This window comes from Nannospalax galili, unplaced genomic scaffold, assembly GCF_000622305.1.
Source record: "Nannospalax galili isolate Female #2095 unplaced genomic scaffold, S.galili_v1.0 scaffold359, whole genome shotgun sequence".
NCBI classification, from domain to species: domain Eukaryota; kingdom Metazoa; phylum Chordata; class Mammalia; order Rodentia; family Spalacidae; genus Nannospalax; species Nannospalax galili.
In genome coordinates this window covers 5,226,158-5,250,809 of record NW_008347042.1, presented here as the reverse complement: position 1 = coordinate 5,250,809, position 24,652 = coordinate 5,226,158, and the positions used below count along the sequence as shown (strand labels likewise).

The 24,652-nt window shown below is 39.2% G+C and overlaps 1 protein-coding gene across 3 annotated transcripts in view; it reads right to left on the bottom strand.

Annotated features, from left to right (window-relative positions):
• Nucleotides 1-1,320: 1,320 nt before the first annotated feature.
• The window catches only part of Gab1 (GRB2 associated binding protein 1), a 132,628-nt gene continuing 109,296 nt past the window's right edge, over nucleotides 1,321-24,652 (bottom strand). For 2 of the 3 annotated variants that reach the window (XM_008843444.3, XM_008843446.3), the window contains exons 7-11: nucleotides 15,229-15,318; nucleotides 12,664-12,757; nucleotides 11,159-11,282; nucleotides 5,211-5,333; nucleotides 2,167-3,276 (exon numbers count right to left, since the gene is read on the bottom strand). In XM_008843444.3, coding sequence (XP_008841666.1) covers nucleotides 3,118-3,276; nucleotides 5,211-5,333; nucleotides 11,159-11,282; nucleotides 12,664-12,757; nucleotides 15,229-15,318 — 590 coding nt within the window. In that variant the 3' untranslated portion in view covers nucleotides 2,167-3,117. Of the gene's footprint in view, nucleotides 3,277-5,210; nucleotides 5,334-11,158; nucleotides 11,283-12,663; nucleotides 12,758-15,228; nucleotides 15,319-24,652 lie in introns of all 3 variants that reach the window. The other variant, XM_008843445.3, reaches the window with a different exon arrangement.

The following is a 24,652-nucleotide window of genomic DNA, read 5'->3' as shown; positions in this document are numbered from 1 at the left end:
AGAGTGTGGGCCCATGGACAGGACTCCTATATTGAGGTCCACCCACCCAGAGCTCAGGGACTATTGCAGAAGGGGCAGGGGATTTAAGAGCCAGGGAGGAGGTGTATGACCCTACAGAAATGGTCCTACAGGCACCAGGGACCCTTCTCATACAAACCTACAGCAATGGTGTGAGCATGCACAGGACCCATGCAAACTTAGGCAGACAAAAAGCCAGCACAGAACTATGAAAATGAACAGAAAGCCCCAATCTCAGTTGAAGATTATTGGCAGCTGATTACTGCTGGGTAAGGAACAGGTGATCTTCTTGAAGGGAGAGACTCTAGGTAGGCTGACTAAACCCCAGTAGATGAACCTGCACCGAGGGACATCTTGGGACACTAACTTTACAGAATAGGCCTTAATACAAATGACAGAATGTATGAACTCCAATGGGGGGCTATGGGAGGGTGCCAAAGGGGAAGGGGGTATAAAGATGGTTTTATGTATAGAATACACAAAAATTCAATAAAAATTATATTAAAAAGACTCCTACAAATCAGAATGTTGTAGATTTACAAAAGTGGTAAGCAACTTATGAAAAGTTCAGGATAACCGCTTTAGAGCCTACTGACAGGAAAGTTTCTTTTTTGAGACAGGGTTTCATGTAGACTTGAAACTCTGATCTTGTAGAAACGCTGATCTCATGTAGGCCTTGAACTCTGATCTTCTTGCCTCCAGCTCTTGAGTGCTGAGATTACAGGTGTGTGCCACCACGTCCAGTTTTTCTGTTTATACAGAGTTAGGGATTAAAACCAGGGTTTCATGCATGCTAGGCAAGCAGCTTACCATCTACAATACAGCTCCAGGTCCCTGTCATGCAGTTTTAAAGATTCTTACTCTGAATTAATCATATTATCATTGTGTTTTAAATCTCAAAATATATTCATCCTCCAAGAAATACATGTTTTTGCTACTTTCATACTCTCTCTTACAACTGTGTTGCATGGTTTGACAGTTTAGGCATATTTCAATGATTTGGGCTTTCATTTGGTATTTTATAAAACATGTAAAAATTAAAGGTTATAAGCCACTTTGGGCTACCCATAGTAGTGTATTTAATTATATTCAAATATACAATCATATAGTTAGACATGTTTTTTTCCACTTGCTATGTTCCGAAGAGGGCATGGTTCCTCCAAAGAGGAACAACTTGCTGGTTGTTCCTTGGCCACAGTAAATAAAAATGCGCAAAGTCATGTGTATATGTGTGCCACACACACACACACACACACACACACACACACACACACACAAAGTAAAACACCTTGAACACCAAACTCAAACAATTTTTTTTTATTTAAAAATCCACCTCAAAATTCAGTTCTGGGTTTTAGTTTTTGTTTAAAAAGAAGCAAACATTTAAAAGCATCAAGTGTTACTAGTCTACCATTCATCTCGTTATGAACACTTAGCTTGTGGACTAGGGAAATAAACTGAGTACACTTATTAGGCACAGTACTGTGGCCAGTGGGCCAGAAATCAGGGCACATTGTGTACTCAAGCAACAGTTAGAGGTCTGAAGGGAGGAGGACAAGGCTCAGCCGTGGACATTCTGACTTCTATGTCCCTTGCCCAAACTGTTAGCCTCAAATAAATGCATAGAGATTGTACATAACTTCGGTATAAAGTGGACAACTCTACTTGCTTTCTAAATTTTGTGGCAAAGCCAAGACAGACAAATACAACTATAGCCTCACTGTAATTCGTGGTCTGGACAAATTACATTCGTGCCACAGATGAGAGAATTTCACCATTCTTCTGGCAGTTTTAGAGATCTGGATGGATGGTTTTCATGACTACAAGATTTCACATAGCAGTAAGGCTTCAATACTTGTAAATTGGGGCAGTGAATATAAATCACAGTACAAAATTCTCATTTCTTTTACTTAAAAAAGCAATAGGTGCTACATACAAGAATCACTTAAATGACATCTATTTCATTTTTTAAAATGCAGCTATAAAACATTAATTGCATAGGGATTTAAATATAAGGCCAAGAAGAATATTAAGTAAAAAAAATCATAGAAAGGGCACTATGGTGTCAAAAGAGAGAATTTCATTCTTCGAGTAATAATCTGAATGACTGTCTAATTCAAAATCACAGTATGTTGCTATAACTAACAGTGAATGTCAACTGTTTTATTAATTCCAACTGGAAATCAATATTAGGACTAATGAAAACCTAACTAAAGCTCATTGTCTAAACCTGATCAGTGTATTAGCACGCCAGTGCCCAATTACGTACCTGATTAGTCATAAAATCTACCTTTTGCAAATAACATCTAATACACATTAACAAGTGTAAGAAGAGATAGTCGCTGTGTGCTGTTGATGACCTGCTGACTTACTGGATAGTGTAACTAGAGTCAGTCTTTCAAAGGTCTAAGATCCTACCCAGCAGAACCTTCACGCAGTGAACCCAAAACACTGTAATTAACAAAATATAACAAAGTTTTACCATTAAAATCTAAATGTACATGAAACAGAGAACTAGGTCTTGACAGCAGTATATACATTTTCCTTAGCATTTTGGACAGCAAAGAAGGAGGAGTCCGACTGTAGTTAAGCTTACAGTTACCACCTGAGGTGTCAGGCAGAAAGTAAATATGTGACCCTACTATCTCATTTTAATGGTGTTAGCTTGTAGCTTCAGCTGGAATTTTCCAGAACTAAAAGTAGCTTAGTCAACTTAGTATTGTTATATAGAGTAGTGTGAGAGCGAGAGAAAAAAGGAACTCCCAAAGGAAGGAGTTCTGTTAAGGTACACTGGGGATGCCCAAACCAATGTTTTAAATGAAAAAGTGCATAAATACAGTAATACTACAAGTGTGTTAACTATGGGACAAATGTTTCTCTGGGAACTAAAACACTATTTTCCCACTTTATTTACATGTTACAAATTGTTCAGATACCCACAGCACCATTTACAGTCTAATTTGCTTGAACATATTTGAGAGGTCCTTTGACCTTGACCCTGCTTGCTTGAGGCCCTAAAGCAGAAGCTTGGTCATCTTCAAATGGGATCTGTCTCTTGAATTCAGTTCCTGTTTGTTTGGCAGTGACAATGCTCAATCTTCATTTTACGCCCTTGGTAGGTGTTTCAGACTCCGTGGACTGCCTCCCATCTGTCCAGGCCTCTCGGGTACTCTTCAGAGCTAGGGTCTTCTGCTGGTCCACCACGACATAATCCACCCTCTCATCAGCCACGCTGCTGCCTGAACCACTGCTCTTTTGCTAAAAACAAAAACAAAGACACACCCCAAAGTGCCACTTGTGAGAGTCTTAAAATAAATACATAAGCAGCCCTGAAATTCTATTGGCTCACACACACACAAATAAATAACATTGCCTCAATTTAACAGTACCATTTCTCCCCTAACTACATACCACTTCCTCTTAATTTAAAAATTATACAAAATCATTTGAAATAATCCTCCCATCACAGATGAAATTCAGAGAAACCTGGTTCATCCTAACACAGAGACTGAACCTCCCTCCCTTTTCAGCTTTTGGACTCCCTTTGTCCTTTTTTAGGCCCTGATAAACACAAGGCAGTTGCTGTTTACTCTTACAGCTAAGAAATGTACTTTTTTGTAAAGTAATACTTCAAAGAAAAACAAACTACAAAGGGCGATGCCTTAATACTCCTAAAATTCAACTAAGTACTAGATAACTGAAAATGAATGTGATCATTAAGGCATTGTTGGGCTCAGAGAGTAAGGGGAATATCTAAGGTGTGAGAAAAATGGTGGGCAGGGTTCGACTCTACACTAAAGGTCTCTGGAATGAATATGGATGACTACAATGCATTCAGGGGGTGGGGAAGGAGGCGCAAGCTGAGGCTCCAGCTAAGCTGGGGGCCCCTGAAGGAAGTTGACGTGGTCCTAGAGTGGCAGTCTCAGTTGGCTTCTAGCAAGGAAAATACAGAAGAAGAAATTTAGGTTTTAAAAATTCACCTACGAATTTTAAATAAAAGCATATAAACATACAAGGAAGCAAGCCATATGTGAGCTACCAGAAGCAATAAACACAAATTCAGACCCCCAAGGACTTCAGATACCGAAATTACTGTTATCAGTACTATAAAATGCATGAAATGTTTAAAAGAACTGAAGGATAAACGAAAAGGAAATTAAACAGATAAGCAATATGAAGTGAGGTAGATTTTAAAAAGAACTAAACAGAATTTTGTTTCAAACATGAAATATTAAGAGAACTGAAATAGAGAGCTTACAAGAAAGAATTATGAATCATTGAATTTGGTGATCTAAAATTAGCCAACTAAACAGGGAAATAATAGGACAGAAAAATATGAAAGATTGGTTAGCTGTGGGGGTGATAGAAGGTTTCCCATATCTAATCAGACACTTCAAAGGAGGTAATAAAAATTAGCAGAGCAGTAGCAGTTAAAGAGATAGTGACACTTCTAGAATCAAGGGAAAAAAAAATCCAGGAAAAAAGAGCAGCACAACTTCTACCAAGCAAGAGAAACAAAAAGAAACCAATGTCTAGACACACTCTCCCGAAACTGCAAGAGTCAAGATACAGAAAAGAGCTCAGACAGAACAGAACCTAGAAAGGACATCTTCAACAGACCGACAGAGGCTAGCTGACAGTGGTAGAGGATCTCAGGTGGTCAGAGAACTGTGATCTCAACAAAACTTGTTTTCTAAGAATAAAGCAGAATAAAAACATTCTAAATAAAAACTGAAGCAATGTAGTCCCAACAGATCGGGAGCTTCTGAAGGATGAGGCACAGAAGAAAGATCTGAGCTCTAAGAACACATGATACACTAGGGGGTGACAAGGAGGAAAACGTAAATTAGTATTAGTAATGGAATGAGAATAATAATGTTGTCCAATTGGCATGTTTAACGGTAAAGATAAACATTTTGGACAAAAATAGCATATAACTTGAGTTATATTTTCTTCATTCTAAAGAGCATGGGCACTGATAAATTATAATTTTATAAAGAATTTGAGTAGAACGTATACAACTTTCACACCTTCACAAAGGAAAAAGTAAACTTATCACTCTCTAATTTTGTTGCTTATCATTTTAGAAACAACCTTCAGTAAATTCAAATAGAGCATCCTAAAATTTCCACAAAGGAGATGGTTCTTTAAAGTGTGAGTGAACTGTATCTACAGAAGAAGGTTTCACTTACCTTTCGTGGTGGTGTGGACTTCCCAGAGTCCAAATCTAGATCTAGGTACTCAACTTGTTTATCTCCTTTGGGCTTGATCATAGGGCTGCTTCCTCCATCAAGGCTGTTACTGCCAAAGAGACTCTGAAAGCACAGCACAGCAAGTGTCGGTCAGTCATTCATTCACGAGACACACTCATCTCTCTTTTTGCTTTCCACTGGGGTGTCATTATGTTAGTCAGGCTGGTCTTGGACTCCTGGGCTCAAAAGTTAAATTTAGTTGCACAATGACTTGGCCAGGGGAGTTATAGGCAGCTAATGGTTGTTGGGGGGAGGGAGTCATATTGATGAGTGGTGTAGCCACTGTTTAAGTTGTTCTTCACACACACACACACACACACACACACACACACACACACACACGGCATGAAAGTAGGAAGGGAACTTGTTGGGAAGAAGGGCTTTGGTGGGGGGGGGAAGAGAATAAAAGGAAAATATGATCAAAGCTTTTACATATATATATGAAATTGTGAAATAATGAAAAAAAAGACTTGGATATCAAGTCACAGCAGCCTGTGAAAGCTCAATGTAAACTTTTCTTTTTTTTTCCTTTTGGCCTTTTTGAGACAGGGTCTCCTTGTAGCTCCAGCTGGCCTGGAACTCACTATGTAGCCAGGCTGGCCTTGAGCTCACAAATACCTACCTGCCTGCCTCTACCTCCTGAGTGCTTGGATTAAAGGTGTATGCCATTATGTCTATAAACATTTTATGTGTATAAGTGTATTGCCTGAATGTATAAAAGTGCACCATGTGTATGCAATGCCCATGGAGGTCAGAAGAGGGTGTTGGATCCCCTTTAACTGGTATTACAGATGGTTCTTACCGGCCATGTGGGTGCTGAGAACTGAATCCAGGTCCTCTGCACGAACAGACAGTGCTCTTAATCACTGAGCCATCTCTCCAGCCCCAGCATTCTTAAAATTATATACTGCAGGGTATGTAGGCAGGGTATGTAGGTTGTGATTGTAGTATTCATGAGGCTAGTGTATGAGGACTGCAAGTTTAAGACAAGTCTTGGCTAAAACAGTGAAGTTGTGTCTCAAAATAACGTTATGTATAGGCCAGGAGTGGTCGCGCATGCCTTTAATCCCAGCACTTGTAAAGCAGAGGCAGGCGAGTGTCTGAGAAATTGAGGCCGGCTTGGTCCACATAGCAAGTTCCTAGGGCCTGGGGTGACAGGGAGATCTTGTCTCAAAATGACCAATATATGTAAATATATATAAATTATATATATGTGTGTGTGCATATATATATATATATATAATGTCTGTACTCACATACATTTGTATAGCAAGAGATCCCGATGCTTCTTACTTTCAAAGTAAATTTTAAAAAATTTAAAGACTTTTACATAAAAATTAGTTTAGAATAAGTCTGTTAATTAAAGGATCTGGGTAATGACTATACTTTTACCAGTTAATTTCCTCTGCCTTTTCTTAGCCCAATCCTTTCCTTCCTCAAAAGAACCGTATAAAACAACCATGCTCCAAAATAAGATAAAGAAACTAGGAAGACAGAGAGAAGCAACAGGAAGACCAACAAAGAAGCTTGAGGCAAAAAATGAGAAGACAGGTTGTCAGAAACTTTAAGACCAATTCTAAATAAAAATGAAAAGATGCCACAAGGTACTTGAGTTCAAGAAAGTTTTGGTACTCTATTAATATAAATGGCTCCCTCACATTTTCCTAATTCATAAAAAACTGCAATAAACATTTTTTAAATTTATTTTTACACTCACTTCCCGGTTGGCACTCTCCCATAGCCTCCTTCCCCCCACTAGAGCCCTTATACTCTGACATCCCTGCTACTGTCTGCTGTGTTGTCAGCACCCCCAGCCATTCCCCACTACTTGTCCTTCTGGTGAATCTAGTCAGCCTATCTAGAGGTCTTTGTTTTAGGAGGGTCAGCTGTTCCTCATCTAGCTAAAAAAACATTTTAGTCCCAGCTTGGAGTGTGGGTAACATCCTAAACTTAAAGACGACCAATGCAAATACTCATGCCCTGCCTTTCCCTGACCGGGGTGCTTGGAACTATTACAGTATTATAAAGCTATAAAAGGAATGCATAAATTCCTAGGACCTGCACAGTTAATCCTACCCAATAAACCGTTCCTAAAGGGAATTTCTCAGAACTGCTAGTTGAACTTTATGTATCATTACTACCAGAATTGATACTTTTTTTTTCATCTTTATTAAGTAGGACTAAAATTCAGGTACTAAAAGGAAGTCTATTTTCTCTTGATCTAATATCAACTGAGAACAGCCTATCTCTATGCTCTGACCTTTCACCCAATATTTCCCTAACAGTTTTTAGAGAAACTCTAAGATTCTGAGAGTTGTAAGTATTCTGTGAATTACATAGTATAATAAAACACCAGTGCTAGGTTTTCCTAAAACTCTTTTAAAATACAGAAAATCGCTTAATGCTTTTGCCGCAGTTATTACATGGTAATGTTTATGAAAGCAGTTTGGACCAATGCCAGACTTTTGGGTGTCACATTAAGGGTTCACTTGAAGAATGTGTGACATTTCATGTTCACACACACCAACGAGCAGCATCACCAACTCACTGGTTCAGCGTTCACTGCCCACCTCATGAACTAGGGAATGCATTGTCCTCGAAATTTTAATTTCTACAACAGAATCTTCTCTCTATGTATACTGCATTTGGGGGGGGGCTATTTATTTTTGTACACTGACTTGTAAATCCAAGCACATGCTAGATCCTGTGAATTCCCACAGTATTCCATCAACACATTAAGCTTTAAGAGTTGAGTGCTATGAACTCTGCTTTAACAATCACATTCTTTTTTGAGTCCTTGCACATAGCAACACGGGAAGCCAGATGGGGCACAGCTGACATTTCAATTGTGCCTGGTACACAGCTATTTATGCTTGGGCCATTTAAAAAAATTTAAGTGTATGCATGTATATCTCTCCGTGTATGTATGAATATATATGTGTGAAGGTGCCTGCAGAGGCCAGAAAAGGGCATCAGATCTCCTGGAGCTGAAATTACACGAGCTGCCTCATCTGGGTGTTAGGAACTGAATGGAGGTCCTCTGGAAATGCAGCAAGTGCTCTTAACTGCTGAGCCATCTCGCCAGTCCCACTTCGGCCATTTTTGCTCATTTCTAACACATAGGATCTGAATACTTCAAAAATTCACCAGCTAGACGCTTTAAGTAATTCAAAATACTTACTTGCCTGTCTTAAATGTCATAAGTACGAGAACATTGTACTTTTATTTCCTCAATTAGACTTCTGATCATAATGTCTTTCTTTGTAGTCTTTCCCTTTAACTTGACTCTTTTTTCTTTTTTTAAAGGCAGGGTCTCCTAGAAGCCCCAGGTTTCTTGGAACTCTAAGGCTGGCCTCGATTTCACAGAGATCCACCTGCCTCTTTACCTCCCGAGTGGTGGGATTAAAGGCATGTGTTACCATGCCTGGCTAACCAAACTCTTAATCACAACATTTCATACTTTCAAGCTTTCCTATTTCCTTGTTTGCCCAAGATATTTATGGTTATTTATTATACAGAGCAAAAGAACTGATTCTAGTATTTAGAAAACACCCTAACTACTTTTGTAACTAGAAAAAAAATAGTTCAACTACTTTTCTACTGTCATGTAGTATTTAGGGTTTACTTACTTATCTTACTAGAGTCTATTAACTATAATGAGAAAAACAAGTTAAAAACACAGAATCATAATCAAGTTGAAAACTATTGACCACAAAAGGAAAAGTCAATAAAAATAGTTCTGCTTTGAAAAAAAACTGTGAAAAATTTAAAGGTACAATTAGCTGTATTCTAATTCATTACAAGCTCCTTTATTTTAGATAATATAATTCAGTAATTTTTTATTGTGTATGTGAGAGAGAAAGAACATGTGCATGTACATGTATGTACTCATGTGTGTATTCCATGGTCTATATGTAGAGTAGATTTTCTCCTTCCATCTTTATGTGGGTTGTGGAGATGAAATTCAGGCTGTCAAGTTTACATGGCAACTACCTTTATCTATTGAACCATGTTGTCAAACACTAATTTATTTTAAGTATAAGTTTGATAGCTTTCAAAGTTAACCAGTATAAGCATAAAATCAAGCTTATTACTTAAACCTAATAACTCCTGACAGAGTTGTGAGGAAACTTCTTGTCTAACATCTACTAAGGAAGAAAACCAAAATTTCTACTCATCAATAGAACTGGATTTTATATCTTATATTTCTAGTTATTTTATTTATTATTATGTATGTGAGTGTGGGCATGTGTGTACCACAGTACGCATGTGGACGTCAGAGGACAACTTCTGGGAGTCAATTCTCTCCTCCCATGGATCCTGAGGACTGAACTCAAGTTGTCAATCTTGCACGACACATGTTTTGCTCACTAAGCCATCCCACTGGCCCTATATTTTATATCCTAAGTAGGATAGTTTTAAAGAAAATAAAGGCACTATAATGTCCATTGTGAATTCTGACATTAGCCACTTGCTTACGCTGGCAGACTGTGTGCACTTGTCCCCAGCATTTGCCCAATCTCACATGAATGTGGTTTCCAGCTTGGCCACGGTCCCCTGAACAAAGGCGATGTTGCCTAGCCTCCCTTGTATCTGAGTGGCCACACTGGCTGAGTCCTGGTCATGGCTTGTTTATGACAGTTCCTAGGAACCTCCTTAAGAGGCAGCTGTTCCCTCCACTTTCTCTACCTTTCTTTTACCCTGGTGCTGGCCCATGAATCTGTTTCTGAAGCCTCACCCTGTTCTGTGAGCATGATCAGAGGACAGCAGGCTGCGGATCTGGAGGTCTGAATCCTGGAAGATGCTAGAACACCGAAGCCACAACAGCCCTGGTCTACTCTCTCTAGACTTTTTAAGTCACTGTTATTTAATTTCTGTTTCTCAGAGATGAATCTAATATGCTGATACTCTTTATCAACTCAACTATAAGTACTAAGTCTGACATAAAATAGTTTTGAAAACTAAAATTGATTTGTTATTATTAAACAACTGAAATATTTTCTGGTAACCACCTGATTCAATGCCAAACAAAATGTTTGCTATTAGAAAGTTCTCATGTGTGGTAACAGCCAAGCCCCAAACCAATTATGTTTGTAACAGGTCTCCTTTAATCCTTAAGCCAAGGGGATATTACTGAAAGATAATCAGAGACCATTTGAAAAAGAAATTCTTCCAGAAGTCTGTCATGACCTGGGCCTGGAGAATTTCATAATAACATACTTTCAGTATAATTTTCTTTTAAGAGTATAAAAAAATTAATAGCATCTTAAATGAAATACAGCTGGAAATGTTCTGGAAAACCCAGTGGTAGGGATAGGGAATGTCCTTTACAGGTCGGCACATGGAAGGTCCTCAAAATGGTACTGTTGAGAAGTGGTAATATCTTTAAAAGGCAGGGCCAAGTGAGTGGTTTTTATGACACTGGGAACATGTCCTGAAGAGATTGTGAGACTTGGACCCTCTTCTCATTCTGCTTCCTGGCCATGAGGTGAGTGGCTTTACTCTGTTACTGGTCACATCACACACCACAGGCCCAAAGCAACAGAGCTAACCAGTCATGGACTAGAAGCTCCAACACTAGTCAAAATAAACCTTCTCTCTTTATATGCTGATTATTTCAGGATATCTGTTATAGTAACAGAAAGCTAACACAAAACCTTTATGTTTTTCAACTGGTTAACAATTGTAATGACAGTACAGATTGATTCTTGGATGGTTTATGATACTACTTAAAAAATTAAAAAAAGCAGTTAAAATTGTCTCTGATAGCTTTTCCATAAGTATAAGAAAGATGTGACACTAAGCGTTAACAGACTGTAAGAAGGCAGCTGGAATGATTTCAGAGGGCAGTGCAGGCAGGGAGAAGAGACCATGAAGACTTTACATACTGGATCTTCACTGGACAAGTTTGGGTTCATAGGGACGTAGTTCTCCTCACTGTCATGCGAGTCGCTGCTTGACGTTGTGCTGTGCACTGAATCTGGTCGTGGAGACATGGGAAACCTAGAGGAACTAAGGGAGGAAATTATCATCATAAGCACAAACTTGGAGAAAACTTTCTAAAATGGCTACCAAATAACAAGGAGTGACAGCATGTAGTCTTCCTGGAATATCCATTTGTTTACTGAATACATTTTAACAAATTTTACTGTACCCATTCAAACATACATTTAATATTTATAGCTATATTATGAAAGCACATTTTGGACATGAAATTATCCCGCGTAACAGAAGCCAAAGGTAAATCTTACCAGTAATTTATGGATAAGGAGAAAGTCACAAATTTAACAAAACCACATTTAAGAATTAAAAAACATATATTGGGCATGGTGTATTACTCCTGTAACTCCAGCATTCAGGAGTCTGACAGGACGATAGCCATGAGTTTGACATTAACTTGGCTTACAGAGTGAGACTATGTACCCCCCTCCGCTTTTTTAAGTTAAAAATCCCTATCTTTATGTACACATAACACACAATGTTAAATACAAGTTTGTCACTTCATAAATTATTCTCATTTCTCCATAGGTGTTTAGATAATTGTCAATTAAATAAGAGCCATAAAAACTACTGTATTTCCCAGATAAGTAAGTCTTAGAAATTTTTGGTCTTGTGACCCCTACACATGATGAAAAGTGATTGAGAATTCCAAAGTACTTTATATGACTCATTCTATTTATATATTAGAAAGGAGAACAGAAATATTAAAAAATATAAGAGTATGCAAATATACATTCTGCTAGCTGTCCCAATGACATCACGTATCATGAAAATTGACATGATCTGGGAAAACTCAGCTATTCAGAGGGTGGAGAATGGAAAAGGCAGAAATTAACTTAGCGTCTGTCCTAGATAGTTTTAACTGTCAACTTGACACAGCCTAGAGCCATCTGAGAGGAAAGCCTTGATTGAAGAATTATCTAGATCTGACTGGCCTGTGATTGTGTCTGTAGGGAATTGTGTTGATTATTAATTGATGTAGGAGGACCCAGTCCACTGTAGGCAGCATCATCCCTAGACAGGTAGACCTGGGCTATATAAGAAAGCTAGTTAAGAATGAGCCTGTGGGTGAGTGACCTAGCAAGCAGCCCTCCTCCATCCTTTCTGCTTCAGGCTCTTGCTTGAGTCCCTGGCCTGACTTCCTTCAATGATGGACTGTGACTTGGAAGTATAAGCCACATAAACCCTTTCCTCCCTCAAGCTGCTTTTCGTTGTGGTGTTTGTCACAGCAACAGAATGAAACTAGAATGGTGTATTAATGAAATTGGTTTTGACTTCATGGACTCTTGAAGGGGAGGGGCTCTCTAGATTGTTGTTCTAGCTATTTTCTTTGATAATAAACAATATTAGATAGTCACATTATTCAACTCCATGTTTTTAACAAAGGACTTACTCTCGTGCAAAGCTCCTGGTGATGGGTGATCTAACTGGGGCTTGCAGCTCTTCCCATTCTGGTAAAGGCTTTATTTCTAAAGGTGCTGGCTTGGCTGAAAAGAAACAGAGAAAGGGATATCTGAGTGCACCGAACACTGCAAAATAAACCAGGTCCTCTCTATTTTTTATTTTATATTTAGCAGCCAGAGCATGCCTAAGACAAGCCAGTTTCACACATGAAAACAAGTGCATAGTTACAAAGTTACATGCTCAGCAATAAAAGCTGAAGTAGATGATGTGTCACAGCTGTCAACTCAAAGTCTAAGCTCTATTACAATAAGCTGCTTCTAGGGCTGGAGAGATGGCTCTGTGGTTAAGAGCACTTACTGCTCTTCCAAGGACCCGGGTTCGATTCCCAGTACTCATATCAGACGGCTTACAACCACATGTGACTCCAGATTCAGGGGATCTGACATCCCCTTTTGGTCTCTGCAGGCATTAGCACATATATGGCATATTTCTCTCTCTCTCTCTTTCTCTCTCTGACACACACACACACACACCAACAAATGAAACTTTTAAAAAATTTCTAAAAACAATATGCTGCTTCTTAATGTAAATAAGTATCTTATGGACGTAAGTTAAATGAGAAGTGTGAGTTCTTGCAGAGTTGCTTGGAATGATTCTAATTATTTCATTGATTCGTTCTTTTTCTAATTTCATCTTCAATGTGGATGTTTATTCATCTATGTAAAACGTGTTCCTATTTTGCTCCAAAGAAGCACCAGTATATTCATGTAAAATGATGTGTAGAAAGTACTGGAAATTTTGCTAAATTCGAACCCAAGATTTAAAATAATTCATACCCAGTCAGGAAACAAATAAAAGATTAAACTCATTATTATACTCTGCTCTAAGAAAAGGCCCTAAGCCCTTTAAGTGACTTCGTCAAAATTTTAGTTTAATTCAATTAATGAATACTCCTTTACAAAATTAAGCAAAAATCAAGTAATTCTAATAGTTTTATGTGCTTTCTTTGAAAAAAATATTTTATTTAGGCTGGGTGTAGTGGTACAGGCTTTAATCCCAGCACTTGGGAGGCAGAGGCAGGTGGATCTTTGTGAGTTCAAGGCCAGCCTGGTCTACATAGTGAGTTCCTGGCCAGCTGGGGCTACAGTGAGACCCTGTCTCAGAAAAAAGAGAAAAATTAAAAAAAAAATTTTATTTTCATTTTATGTGTAGAAATGCATTGCCTGCATGTGTGTACATATACCCATATTGTGCAATTCCTGAGGAGATCAGAAGAGGATGTTAGATTTCTCCTGGAACTGGAGTTATGGATGGTTGTTAGTCACCATGTGGGTGCTGGGAATCGAACCCGGGTCCTCTGCAAGAGCAGCCAGTGCTCTTAACTGCTGAGCCATCTCTCCAGACCCCTTATGTGCTTTCTTAGTAAGGAAGCTTTGTTTCTTTATCACATTATTGTCGGAGATAATTCTGTAACAGTATAGAATTCTTGGCTCTGTTCTTTCTTTTTATTTTTCAGTACTGGGCATCTGGTTCTTAAAAATCAAAACTGAAATAATTTTCATAAATGTATGGAGTGAGCAACCCCCCAATATTATACAATTTTAAATATTAATTATGTTTTATTAGACTGCAAAAACATTGGGCTAATATCCTAACCATATCTCATCTAGCCACTTTAAAGAAAAATTGGTATTTTCACAGAGGTCCTTTCTTTTATACAAAAAATGTGTAATTCTAATCAACAATCTTATAAATACCATGAAATTACAAAGTAGGTAGTCATTTTAAGGTCTATACAGACTCACATAGGCTCACAATTAAGCATTTTGTTGACTCAAATATAATAAAGACATAATTATCCTTAAAATACAGGATATTGGGCTGAAAGAATTATCCTTAAAATACAGCACATTGGGCTGAATGAAGGTGATTTTTAAAATGTTTCTTTTTTTTTTTTTTTTGACAGAGTCTCCCCTAGTCCCAGCCTGCCTGGAACTCACTGTGTAGACCAGGTTGACCTCGATCTCACACAGAGATCTGCCTGCTGAGGGCAGGGATTAAAGGCACGCACCATCATGCCTGGCATTCTTTCTTGACACCAAAGCCTAATAAAAGTTTAGTTACCAATAACACAATTAAAACACTGAAAAGATTTTTTATTCTATTTCAGAACAGAACACACACACATACACACACAACACCACCACCCCCACCACCACCACAACAACAACAACAACAATGGAAGAAAAGTGGGACTCACAAGCAGTTCATAAGCATAAAAAACAATTAAGTGTTGTCTAAAAAGACCAAGGAACAATATGGAGACGAGATTGGCTATTATATGCTATCAACCATTTACATGCAGCCGTTAATGCCATAACAAACAGGTTCATTGTGTGTTATAGGAACATTTTTTTTACAAACTACGTGCCGCAAAGTTATTTACAACAGCAGCACTACTTAAAGGCTCTCCTTTTTCTTTTTTTCTAAGGAAAAGAAATTACAAAATTAAATTCCCAAGGCCCCACACAGCATGCAGTGCTGAAGTACATACCCTTTCTTCTCGTAGCAAAGTCACCTATGGTTTGTGAATCAGTTCGCTCTAAACCATGGGGTTTGGGTCTTAAAATTTTAGGACTCTGACCTAATTGGTAAAAAGAAGACTCTCTTAATATATTGTTATTTTTTAATTGGAAAATGGATTCTGTCTGAAAAAAAGCAACAGAACCATGTGCAGAAATGTTACATCTTAAAAGTATAAACGAAAATTCATTAGCGGAAATTATTCTGGCCTTGCTAGTAGTGACTCACGCGCAGCACGAGGTAACAGGGAAGCTGCATGCACCGGCGTTAACAGGCCCAGGGCTATGAGAGAGGGCTGGGTAAAGGAAGCAGCTGGTTAGCTTACTGAGAAGACGGTGGAAGAGCGCGTGCCATGTTAGTTTCTCTTCTAACATGTCTTAGAAAATTAGGTCAAATAAAAATGATAAAATCCTTCAATCAGATCTCCATCACGTCTTTGACATCTGGCGTCTCATGAGAAAGCACAAAGACCTGCTTTCCTAATTCTAATTTGGTACAGATGTTTTTAAAAGCAAAATCTGACCATTCCTGTACCTCCTAACCTAGTCCTTGTTGAGGAGCAGGTGACTAACACAACACTTGTGTATCAAAGACTAAAGCTACAACCAACTTTGATGTGATCCCTAGACAGACACTAAGTCTCTGGCACTACTGATTATCCAAATACAGAACTAGGAAGCATAAATCCAGTTGTCGTTATTTTCCTGCCATTTGATCTCTGTCACATGTCATCTCTAATGCTGGAATGCCCATAGAAAGTGCCTGGTCCCATAGCTTTTCCCTGGATCAGCCTGGATGGTAACAACCTTTCAATCTGTGACTCTGGCTACTCTGTTCCCAGTAGTACCAGGTGCCCTTTCTTCCTTGGAACTTACAAAGTTGGGCTGATGTCTACTACAGCAGAGGTAACATTTGATGATTCAAAGCTCATAATTACCATCCTATTTACTAAAAAAGTAATTCTTTTTTCAAAAAAATTTATTTCATTTTTAATTATGTCTATGTGTGTGCTTGTGTGGGGGTATGTGTATGTGAGTTAGAGTGCCCTTGGAGGCCAGAAGTACTGGATTTCCCTGGAGCTTCAGTTATAGACAGTTGTGAAAAGCCTGGTGTATGTGCTGGAAATGGAACTCTGGTCACTCCAGTCCTCTGGAAGAGCAGTACACGCTCTGACATCTCTCCAGGCCTCTCTCCACAAGAGTAATATTTTTTTTTTTTTTTTGTCTTTTTGAGACATGGTCTCTCTGTAGCCCCAACTGGCATGGAACTTGCTATGTAGACCAGGCAGGCCTGGATCTCAAGAGATCTTCCTGCCTCTGCCTCCTGGGTACTGGGACTAGGCATGTACCACCACACTCAGCTTAGAGTAATTCTTAAAATGTGAGTCTACAACATAAAAGAATGAAAATTCTTTAATTATTCAGTTTTATAAGTTAGGCAATTAATAAACTGAGTTTGCTCAGAAATGAAGCAGGACTAGTTTAAAGTTAGATTTGGGGTAAGATCTACTCCCTAACCCCTAATGTACTTTCCTAAAAGGAAAATGCCAGCTTTTAAAACTCCCCTAAATAGTGACTTACCCTTAAAAACAAAATCAAGAAGCAGAGGGTAAGTTTTGCTAACAAGAAAAAATTACTGGGTGCTGGCAAGATGGCTCAGCAGGCAAAGGTACTTGCTGCCAAGCCTGATGGTCTGAGTTTGATCTTGGGAACCCATGTGGTGAAAGGAGTGAACTGACTCCTGCAAGTTGTCCCCTGACTTCCACATGCATCATGGCACATGCCCCCACCTGCAGAGCAAATGAAGAAGTGGGAGAAGGGAGAGGAGGAAGAAGAGAAAAAGGAGGAGGAGGGAGAAAAGGAGGAGGAAGAGGAGGAGGAGGAAGAGGAGGAGGGGAGGAGGAAGACAGGCAGAGGAAGAGGAGGAGGAGGAGGAGAAGGTGGAGAAAAATACTGATTTTATAGCCAAAAGTCCTCTAGTCAAATTCAGCTTCTTTGTTTTATGAATGGTATACCCCTTAGACAAAAAGGAATGAATTGTTGCATCCCAACATGAAGCAGAGGCAGACCCGTACTGCAGGGGTGCAGCCTCTATGTATAAGGCTCTATAGGGAACCATAGGTAACATCATTTGGAGTTCAGTTCTGAGCTCTCCAGGTCAGCTTGAGATCTTATAGCATTCTCTTTATCACACAGTCACAAACTAGGCTAGTCAACTAGTGACGAGAAAGATGCTTGTTACTACATTCAGGTTGTGTGGTTGAGATTTCTGAATATACGGATGTGGCCTGGACAGGACATCTACTTGAAGACCATCGACCATTGGTATACAGGGGACCTGATACTCGATAAGCACAGACTGCCTTCAGAGTTACTTTGGGTTTGGTGTTTACCCAGTGGCAGTCAGTGGAGACTCGTTCTCAAAGACCTGTTTCATTAGCTCTTTAGTTTCCTCCAGATCTTTTCCACTTTGTACTTTCAGAACCTTATCTATGTTTGTGGTTAAATAATCAAGGCAGAATGCCTGAGCGCTCATCCTGTTAGGGTTCTCACACATTCTTTAGTTACACACTTCAACCTCCTGCACTGTCTTTCCAGTGCTTAACTGCTCACTTCTCCACACCTATAGCATCAGCAGGGGCACCAGTCCTGGATCTTTAGGCTCAAAACTTCAGAGCTTTCTGGGAAGAGTCTGTCTCCTTTGACTACCTACATTTGCTCTTAACGTGTTAATGATTTACCAATATGGTAACAAACAGAACTTTTAAAAGAAGCATTAAAATAAAAGGAACAGGTCAACGGGGTCAGTGAGGCAATTCTGAGGCAGGTGTGAGGGCGGGCCTGACAGTTACTGTCCAGAATGGCTTATGAAAAATGAGGAGGCTCTTTAAAAACTTATGCTTAGAAGAAGAAAATAAGGCAAGTACAACTCTGTTTTTCCAAAAGGAAGAGAACGTAATCTTTGTGTTTGTTTGTATGTAATGTGTGAGCTTGTTTGTATGTGAAGGTGTGAGTGCACATGTGGAGGTGTCAACTTTCAATGAATGACACTCCAAGACACAAGATGATTGTTGCAGACAACAGCATGGAGCTTGCATCAGTCATGACAGAGTCCTGAGCAGATGCCCAACACTGAGAACGTGCTGCAGCGGCCCTTTGCCTACAGCTCTTCTCCTGAACTGTGCTCTGCGTTCGTCAGACAGCCCCCCCCCACCGTCTAAAACATTAAAAATTCAGTCCTTTTCTAAATGCTGTCACCACTATTACGTATCCCTGCTTTATTAACCAATGTCCTTCCTCTCTACACAAAGCTCATTAAATTACATCTGTAAGTCTGCCTTGAGATAAACTACCATCCTTAATCATCAATAACCAACATTATTAAGAACTTCCAATGAGTCAGATACTGTATGAACTCACTTATCTTTTCCAATCCCCACCACGAAGTTGTGATTAGAACAGATCTTCATATTCTCAATGAGCCAGGCACTGCCCAGAGTCACACAGATGGTAACTAGTAATAACAGAATTAGAACAATTCTTTTTAATCCACATAGAGGGTCCATTTTTAAATTTCCGTATCTTTATTCCTTCCTGGGATCCTTACCATGGTTACTTTGTTTGCACTGTTTTGTTCACGTACACAGTAAGTCTTCTGAACTGCATTTTAATGTGTTATACAGATATGTAAAAGCATGGCAGTCCTCTGAAGACTTTTTTTTTTAAAAAATCTCATAACTAGTATAATTTTTTTCGGTTAAAAGAAAATTAAATATAAAATGTAAATAACTGGAGGCTGGGAAGATAGCTCAATTGCTAACGCGCTTGCTGTATAAGCATGAGGACCTGAGTTCAGATTTCTGGCACTAACATAAATGCCAGGTGAAGTGGTGTGTGCCGGCAAACCCAGTGCTGGGTGTGTGGGGGGATGACACAATGACACAATAGTATCTCTGGAGTTGATTGGCCAGTTGGCCAACCTAGCGGAATCAGCAAGCTCCAGGTTTGGTAAGAAACCCTGTCTCAAAAAATAAGATGAAGTGCTTGAGCCGGGCATGGTGGCACATGCCTTTAATCCCAGCCCTTGGTGAGACTGAGGCCAGTCTGGTCTACATAATGAGTTCCAGGTCATCAGCTGTGGAAACCCTGTCTCAAAAAGACCAAAAAAAAAAAAAAAAAGATACTCCACATTGACTTCTGGCCTCGACATGTGCACATACACACACCACACACACAGAAAACATAAGTAACTATAAGGACGCATACATTGTGGAGTAATTCTCACAGAAATCACATGGTCCAAGGGAACACAGAAACCAAAAGCAGATGCTTGAAGTCAGCAGGCCTTTTACTCAAATTCTTTCTTATTTCTTTTCTTTTCTCCAGGGTATGAAAAAATCTACTTTCCGGGGCATTTCTTGATTTTAGTAACAGAAAACTATGTTACATTAAGTAAGACTTTTAAAGCACATTGAAAAAACTTAGCATACATTTTTTGTTCCATGAAAAGTCTGAGGTTGACTTTTGGGGCAAAAATCAGAATGCAGGAAATAGGGTCTCACTCTGTAGCCCAGGCTGGCCTGGAACTTACTATGGAGCCCAGGCCTGAACTTCAACTCATAATCCTCCTGCCTCAGCCTCATGAGTGTAATGCTGGGTCACATGTATACAACACAACACTTAACTTTCTTTTGCTTTTAAATTATAATTATTTTGTTTATTTTGTGTGTACACATGTATGTGTGTATGTGTGTGGGTGTATGTGCCACAGCATGTGTGTGGAGGTCAGAGGCAACTTGTAGAAGTTGGTTCTCTCCTTCTATCATGTGGGTCCCAGCAAGTCAGGCTTGGTGGCAAGTATCTTTAACCACTGAGCCATCACTGGCCCAGAATTATTTTTTTATGTCCTTCCTAACTTAATTTGGCATTTATGTTCCAGACAAAAATGAAAGTTGCAGCCAAATGGCAGCCTAATATTACTTCTGAGGAGAAACAGAAGCCCAAGGCTCAAGAAGGCCAGAAACAGCCTCATCTCCTCTCCAGCCTATGGGAAAATAATTTGAACATTTTTATGATTGATTAAGTGTGAAAATAGACTCGGTGTGGTGTTGTATGCCTTTGATTCTAGCATAGGCAGACAAAGAGACAGGTGGATCTCTGTAAGTTCCAGGCCAGTTAGAGCTATATAGTGAGACATTATCTAAAAAAAAAAGAAGTATGAAAACAGAAAACATTTACACTAACAGGCAAAAGATGAATCAACTTTGCTTATGTATAACACACAAACTCTCTTTTTTGTTTCCGAATCTTTTCTTGGGGGAGGGAGGTTGCTGGGAATTGAACTTAGAGCCTCATGTATGCTAGGCAGGTGATCTACCACTGAGTCACATTCCTAGCTCCTCGTACGTAGATTCTCAAAGATCAACTGAGTAACTCCCTTGAGCATTAACGTTTGCATCCAAGCCAAGCACAATTTGGCTTTCACCAGACTAGGTTTCAACAGTGAATGCAAAATAATATGGCAAACAGCACTGAAAACCCATTCCATGCATTAAATCTGGGATGTGGGGGGTCCTGTTACTCTTCAGACTATACCTTCTGCTCTGCAATTTACAGCACAACCTGGTACATCCTTGTCTCTAGCCAAGATCTTTTCTACAAACTCCTAATCTAAATATCTAATAGACTACAGAGCACCCATTTGGATGCTCCTAGGGCATCCACATTACATCCTCAAAATGGAATTCACCTTCCTTTACCCATCACAAACCTGTTTCGTTTCTTTTATTACAAGTTGCCTTGGAATTTTGGTGGGTGATTTCATCCTCTGTTTTCTCTCTTATCTTCTTACATCAATTTTACTTTGCAAGAAAATATAATCATCTGTTTGTATTATTAAGGATTCTCCCCCAGGGAGGCAAATATATGTTTAATCTCTGTATTCAACACCTAACATCATGATTCTAACACAGGACGCATTCACAGTGATGATAATGAAACGAACAAAATTAACAAACTACCTGAAGGAGTAACCTGTTGCATGGAAACCTTAGAATAAAGGTTTGAAATAATAAAACTTGAAGGAGAAAACCCTTTACATTTTCAAGTTACAATTCACAGAGTATTCTTAGTTTATTCAATATTTAACTTTTAAACTTACTTATTTTGTGTGTACATGCACATGTGCATAACATGCAGGCTTGCACATATCACAGTGTATGTGTAATTCAGAGAACAGCTTGTGGGAGTCATTTCTTTCCATTTACCATGTGGGTTTCAGGGACAGAACTCAGAGCCATCAGGTTTGCACAGCAAGTGCCTTTACCTGCTGACCCCTCTTGCTGGCTCTAATTTAGTCAATATTTTAGAAGGCAAAAATAGGTTGCATTAAAAAAATCAGGAAAAATTTCAAAACATGATATAGCATGAACTAAAACTAGATTTCTTTTTAACAAATTTCTATCCTGAAAATTAGGAATACTTATTTTTAAATTTGTGTGTGTGTGTGTGTGTGTGTGTTTTGCCAGAAGGCAACAGATCCCCTGAAGCTGGAGTAATAGGGATTGTAAGCCGTCCAAGCTGGGTGTTGGGAAGCAAACTCAGGTCTTCCAGAAGGGCAGTGAGTGCTCTTCACTACTGAGCCATCTCTCTAGTCCTTTTTATCAAGTTTTGCTAATGTTCTAGGTATAAAGAGAATCATTTTATTAATTTAATAAATTTCTATTACACATATTTTAAAATGTTCAGGAATCATACAGGTAAAGTGGCATAAATTGATATGTACTCTGATGGCAAGGCCATCTTCATAAGACAGAGTAGGTAGGTATTTGGAAAAAATATTATTGCCTCTGTGAAGTTGTATTCTTCCTGAATATCACTGAATTACAGCATCTTAAAACTAAAAATAATCCTGGTTTAGAGGCAATACAATTTTACATCTAAAAGTAAGGCAATTAGGAGCTGGGGAAATGGCTCAGTCAGTAAAGTCCCTGTTCAAAAGCATGAGGACCTGAGTTTGGATCCCCAGCAGACACGTACTAAAAAACAAAAAACAAAAAAGCCTGACATGGCAGCACACATCTATAACTCTAGAACTGGAGAGGTGGAGACAGGTGGATTACAGAACCTTGCTGGCCAGCCAGACTAGTCACTCACTGAGCTCCAAGTTCATAAATGATTGTCTCAAAAAGAAATGGCGGAAAGCAACAGATGAAGAAATGTAACATTAACCTCTGATCCTACACATCCACACATGTGCACACATACAAACACACATCCACATGCACGATCACAAGCAACATGTACACACACACACACAAACACACACACACACAGAAATTAATACAAGAAGTTCACTGATTTGTTTATTGCTATTTAATGTGTTCACTAATGGTGAAATAAATTCTAGTCTTTAGAATTATAGGTTTCATATTTTTCTATAATGCTGCTTTGTGACTTCATCATTGTACCCTAATTCAATGGCTTAACAGAGGAAAAAACAAACAAACACTGTTATGTAGAAAACATTTGGTGCTTAGTCTCTCTGGCTTCACTCTCCTGTCTCACTTTGTTCTCTTGGAGGTAGGCACTCCAAGACTCTTTAAAACTACTAAGACCCACCAAAATCTGTGACATGATTTTTATGCTAACAAACTGCCTCTAAGTGTTCTAGAGAGAGCACAACCTTACCAACAGCAATCTGCAGGCAAAGGGAGCCTCACTGTGGTTCCACTGTCCAGCCAAGGGCTGAAAAAATGCTGGGTTTGGGATACTGGGCAAGGTCCCCCATAAGAGAGATGATTACACTAGAGTGCAACTGAATTTTTTCTCTTTTATTCTTAAATCAGGATGAGGGATCTAGTACCAGCTGATTATGTCACTTGTCTGCATAAAATTCTTCAACAGAGAACTCATAATAAAGTCTACCCTCATTAGCCTGGATCAGAGCCCCTTACGGACATGGCATTCCTTCCTTTCGATACTCTCTCCCTCTCTTTGGTCCAGCCCACCTACCCATGACTCTGAGTCAGTCTGCAGGTCTGGAAGGATCTGAGTGGCTGTTTACTCTAGGCAGCTCCAGCACCTCCCAGGCTCTCCTACCCGCCCTTTACTGTCACTCCCTTTGCCAGGCTTGGCTCTTGGGGAGCTTCCCTCGCACTGCCAAAAGCACACCTCAACGGCAGCCCTGCCCAGGCAATATGCTCATGTGTTTACCTTTCTACGTCTGCCAGGCCTGGACCGTGAGCTTCTCAGGTTTCCAAGCCTAGCAAAGGGGACTTCCCGTGCATAAGCCCTTAGTTCTATGATAAACGAAACTTGAGGGGATCTCATTTTTGTTTGTCTTCTACAACTGCCATTTCAGAGGTTGGTCAGCTCAAACAAGGTCAAGGCTGTCACATGCGGTTCACTTTTCAAATACACAGATGCAATCTTTTTTGAAAAGCTCATATACACTAATAGTATCCTAACAGGTAATCCTTACACAAATTCAACGACATTTTGAAAACGTTTAATTTATTACTCTTTTAAAGTTTTGTTGAGCACCCCCCAAAGTCAAGACTGAAGAAAAGTAATGGACAATGTTATTATCCTTGGCTACTTTCAGCATGTAACTGACGGCAGAGTAGAAAAAAAAATCTGTACTTGTTTTAACACTCTCACGGTATTAATAATGTAATAATAATAATTACTACACAGCTAGCAAGGCTATGCTCTAAAAATGCATTCCATACTTATTCCCTTTAAACTCTAACAAGTGTAACCCATGGCCCCACTTAAGATTTAAGTATTAACTTCCGTTTATTAATGTTTAGTGAAGGTAGCGGTATCATTCATCCACCCTCCAAACACTCATGATTTTATGCATGTGTTCTTTTGTAGAAAGCACGTTAATTTTTAATGACATCAAAAATGTCTTTTTTAAAAAGGTAGAGTAATACTGCCAAAAGACTCAGCCAGAGAAGGGTACCTCAGGGCTGGTTTTCTGATGCTCTTGCAGGCCTGGGTCCTGGACTTGGACACATACATAGTTTAGCCAAAATGAGTATAAACAAACTGTCAGAAACCTTGCACTGCTCTTCAAAAGTATACAATAGTTTATGTTTGCAACTACTGCAGAAAGGCATGAAACAAAACACAGCGTCTGTGGGTCCCAAATTCTCTGGTGTCATGTTAGGAGACAAAAATGGAAAGAGTGGAGCCTCGATGAGTCTAGTGATTCAAGGAACATCTACGTACTCTCTCACTTTTACAGATACCACAATAGATATTTTATAGAAATTTCCCAAACTTTACAAAATTCCTTTTCCATTAGAAATGCAAACACCTCAAGGTTCTCAAACATAATCAGCTCTGTATTTCCAGTGACTAATCTGCTTTCCCACTATCTCCCACTAT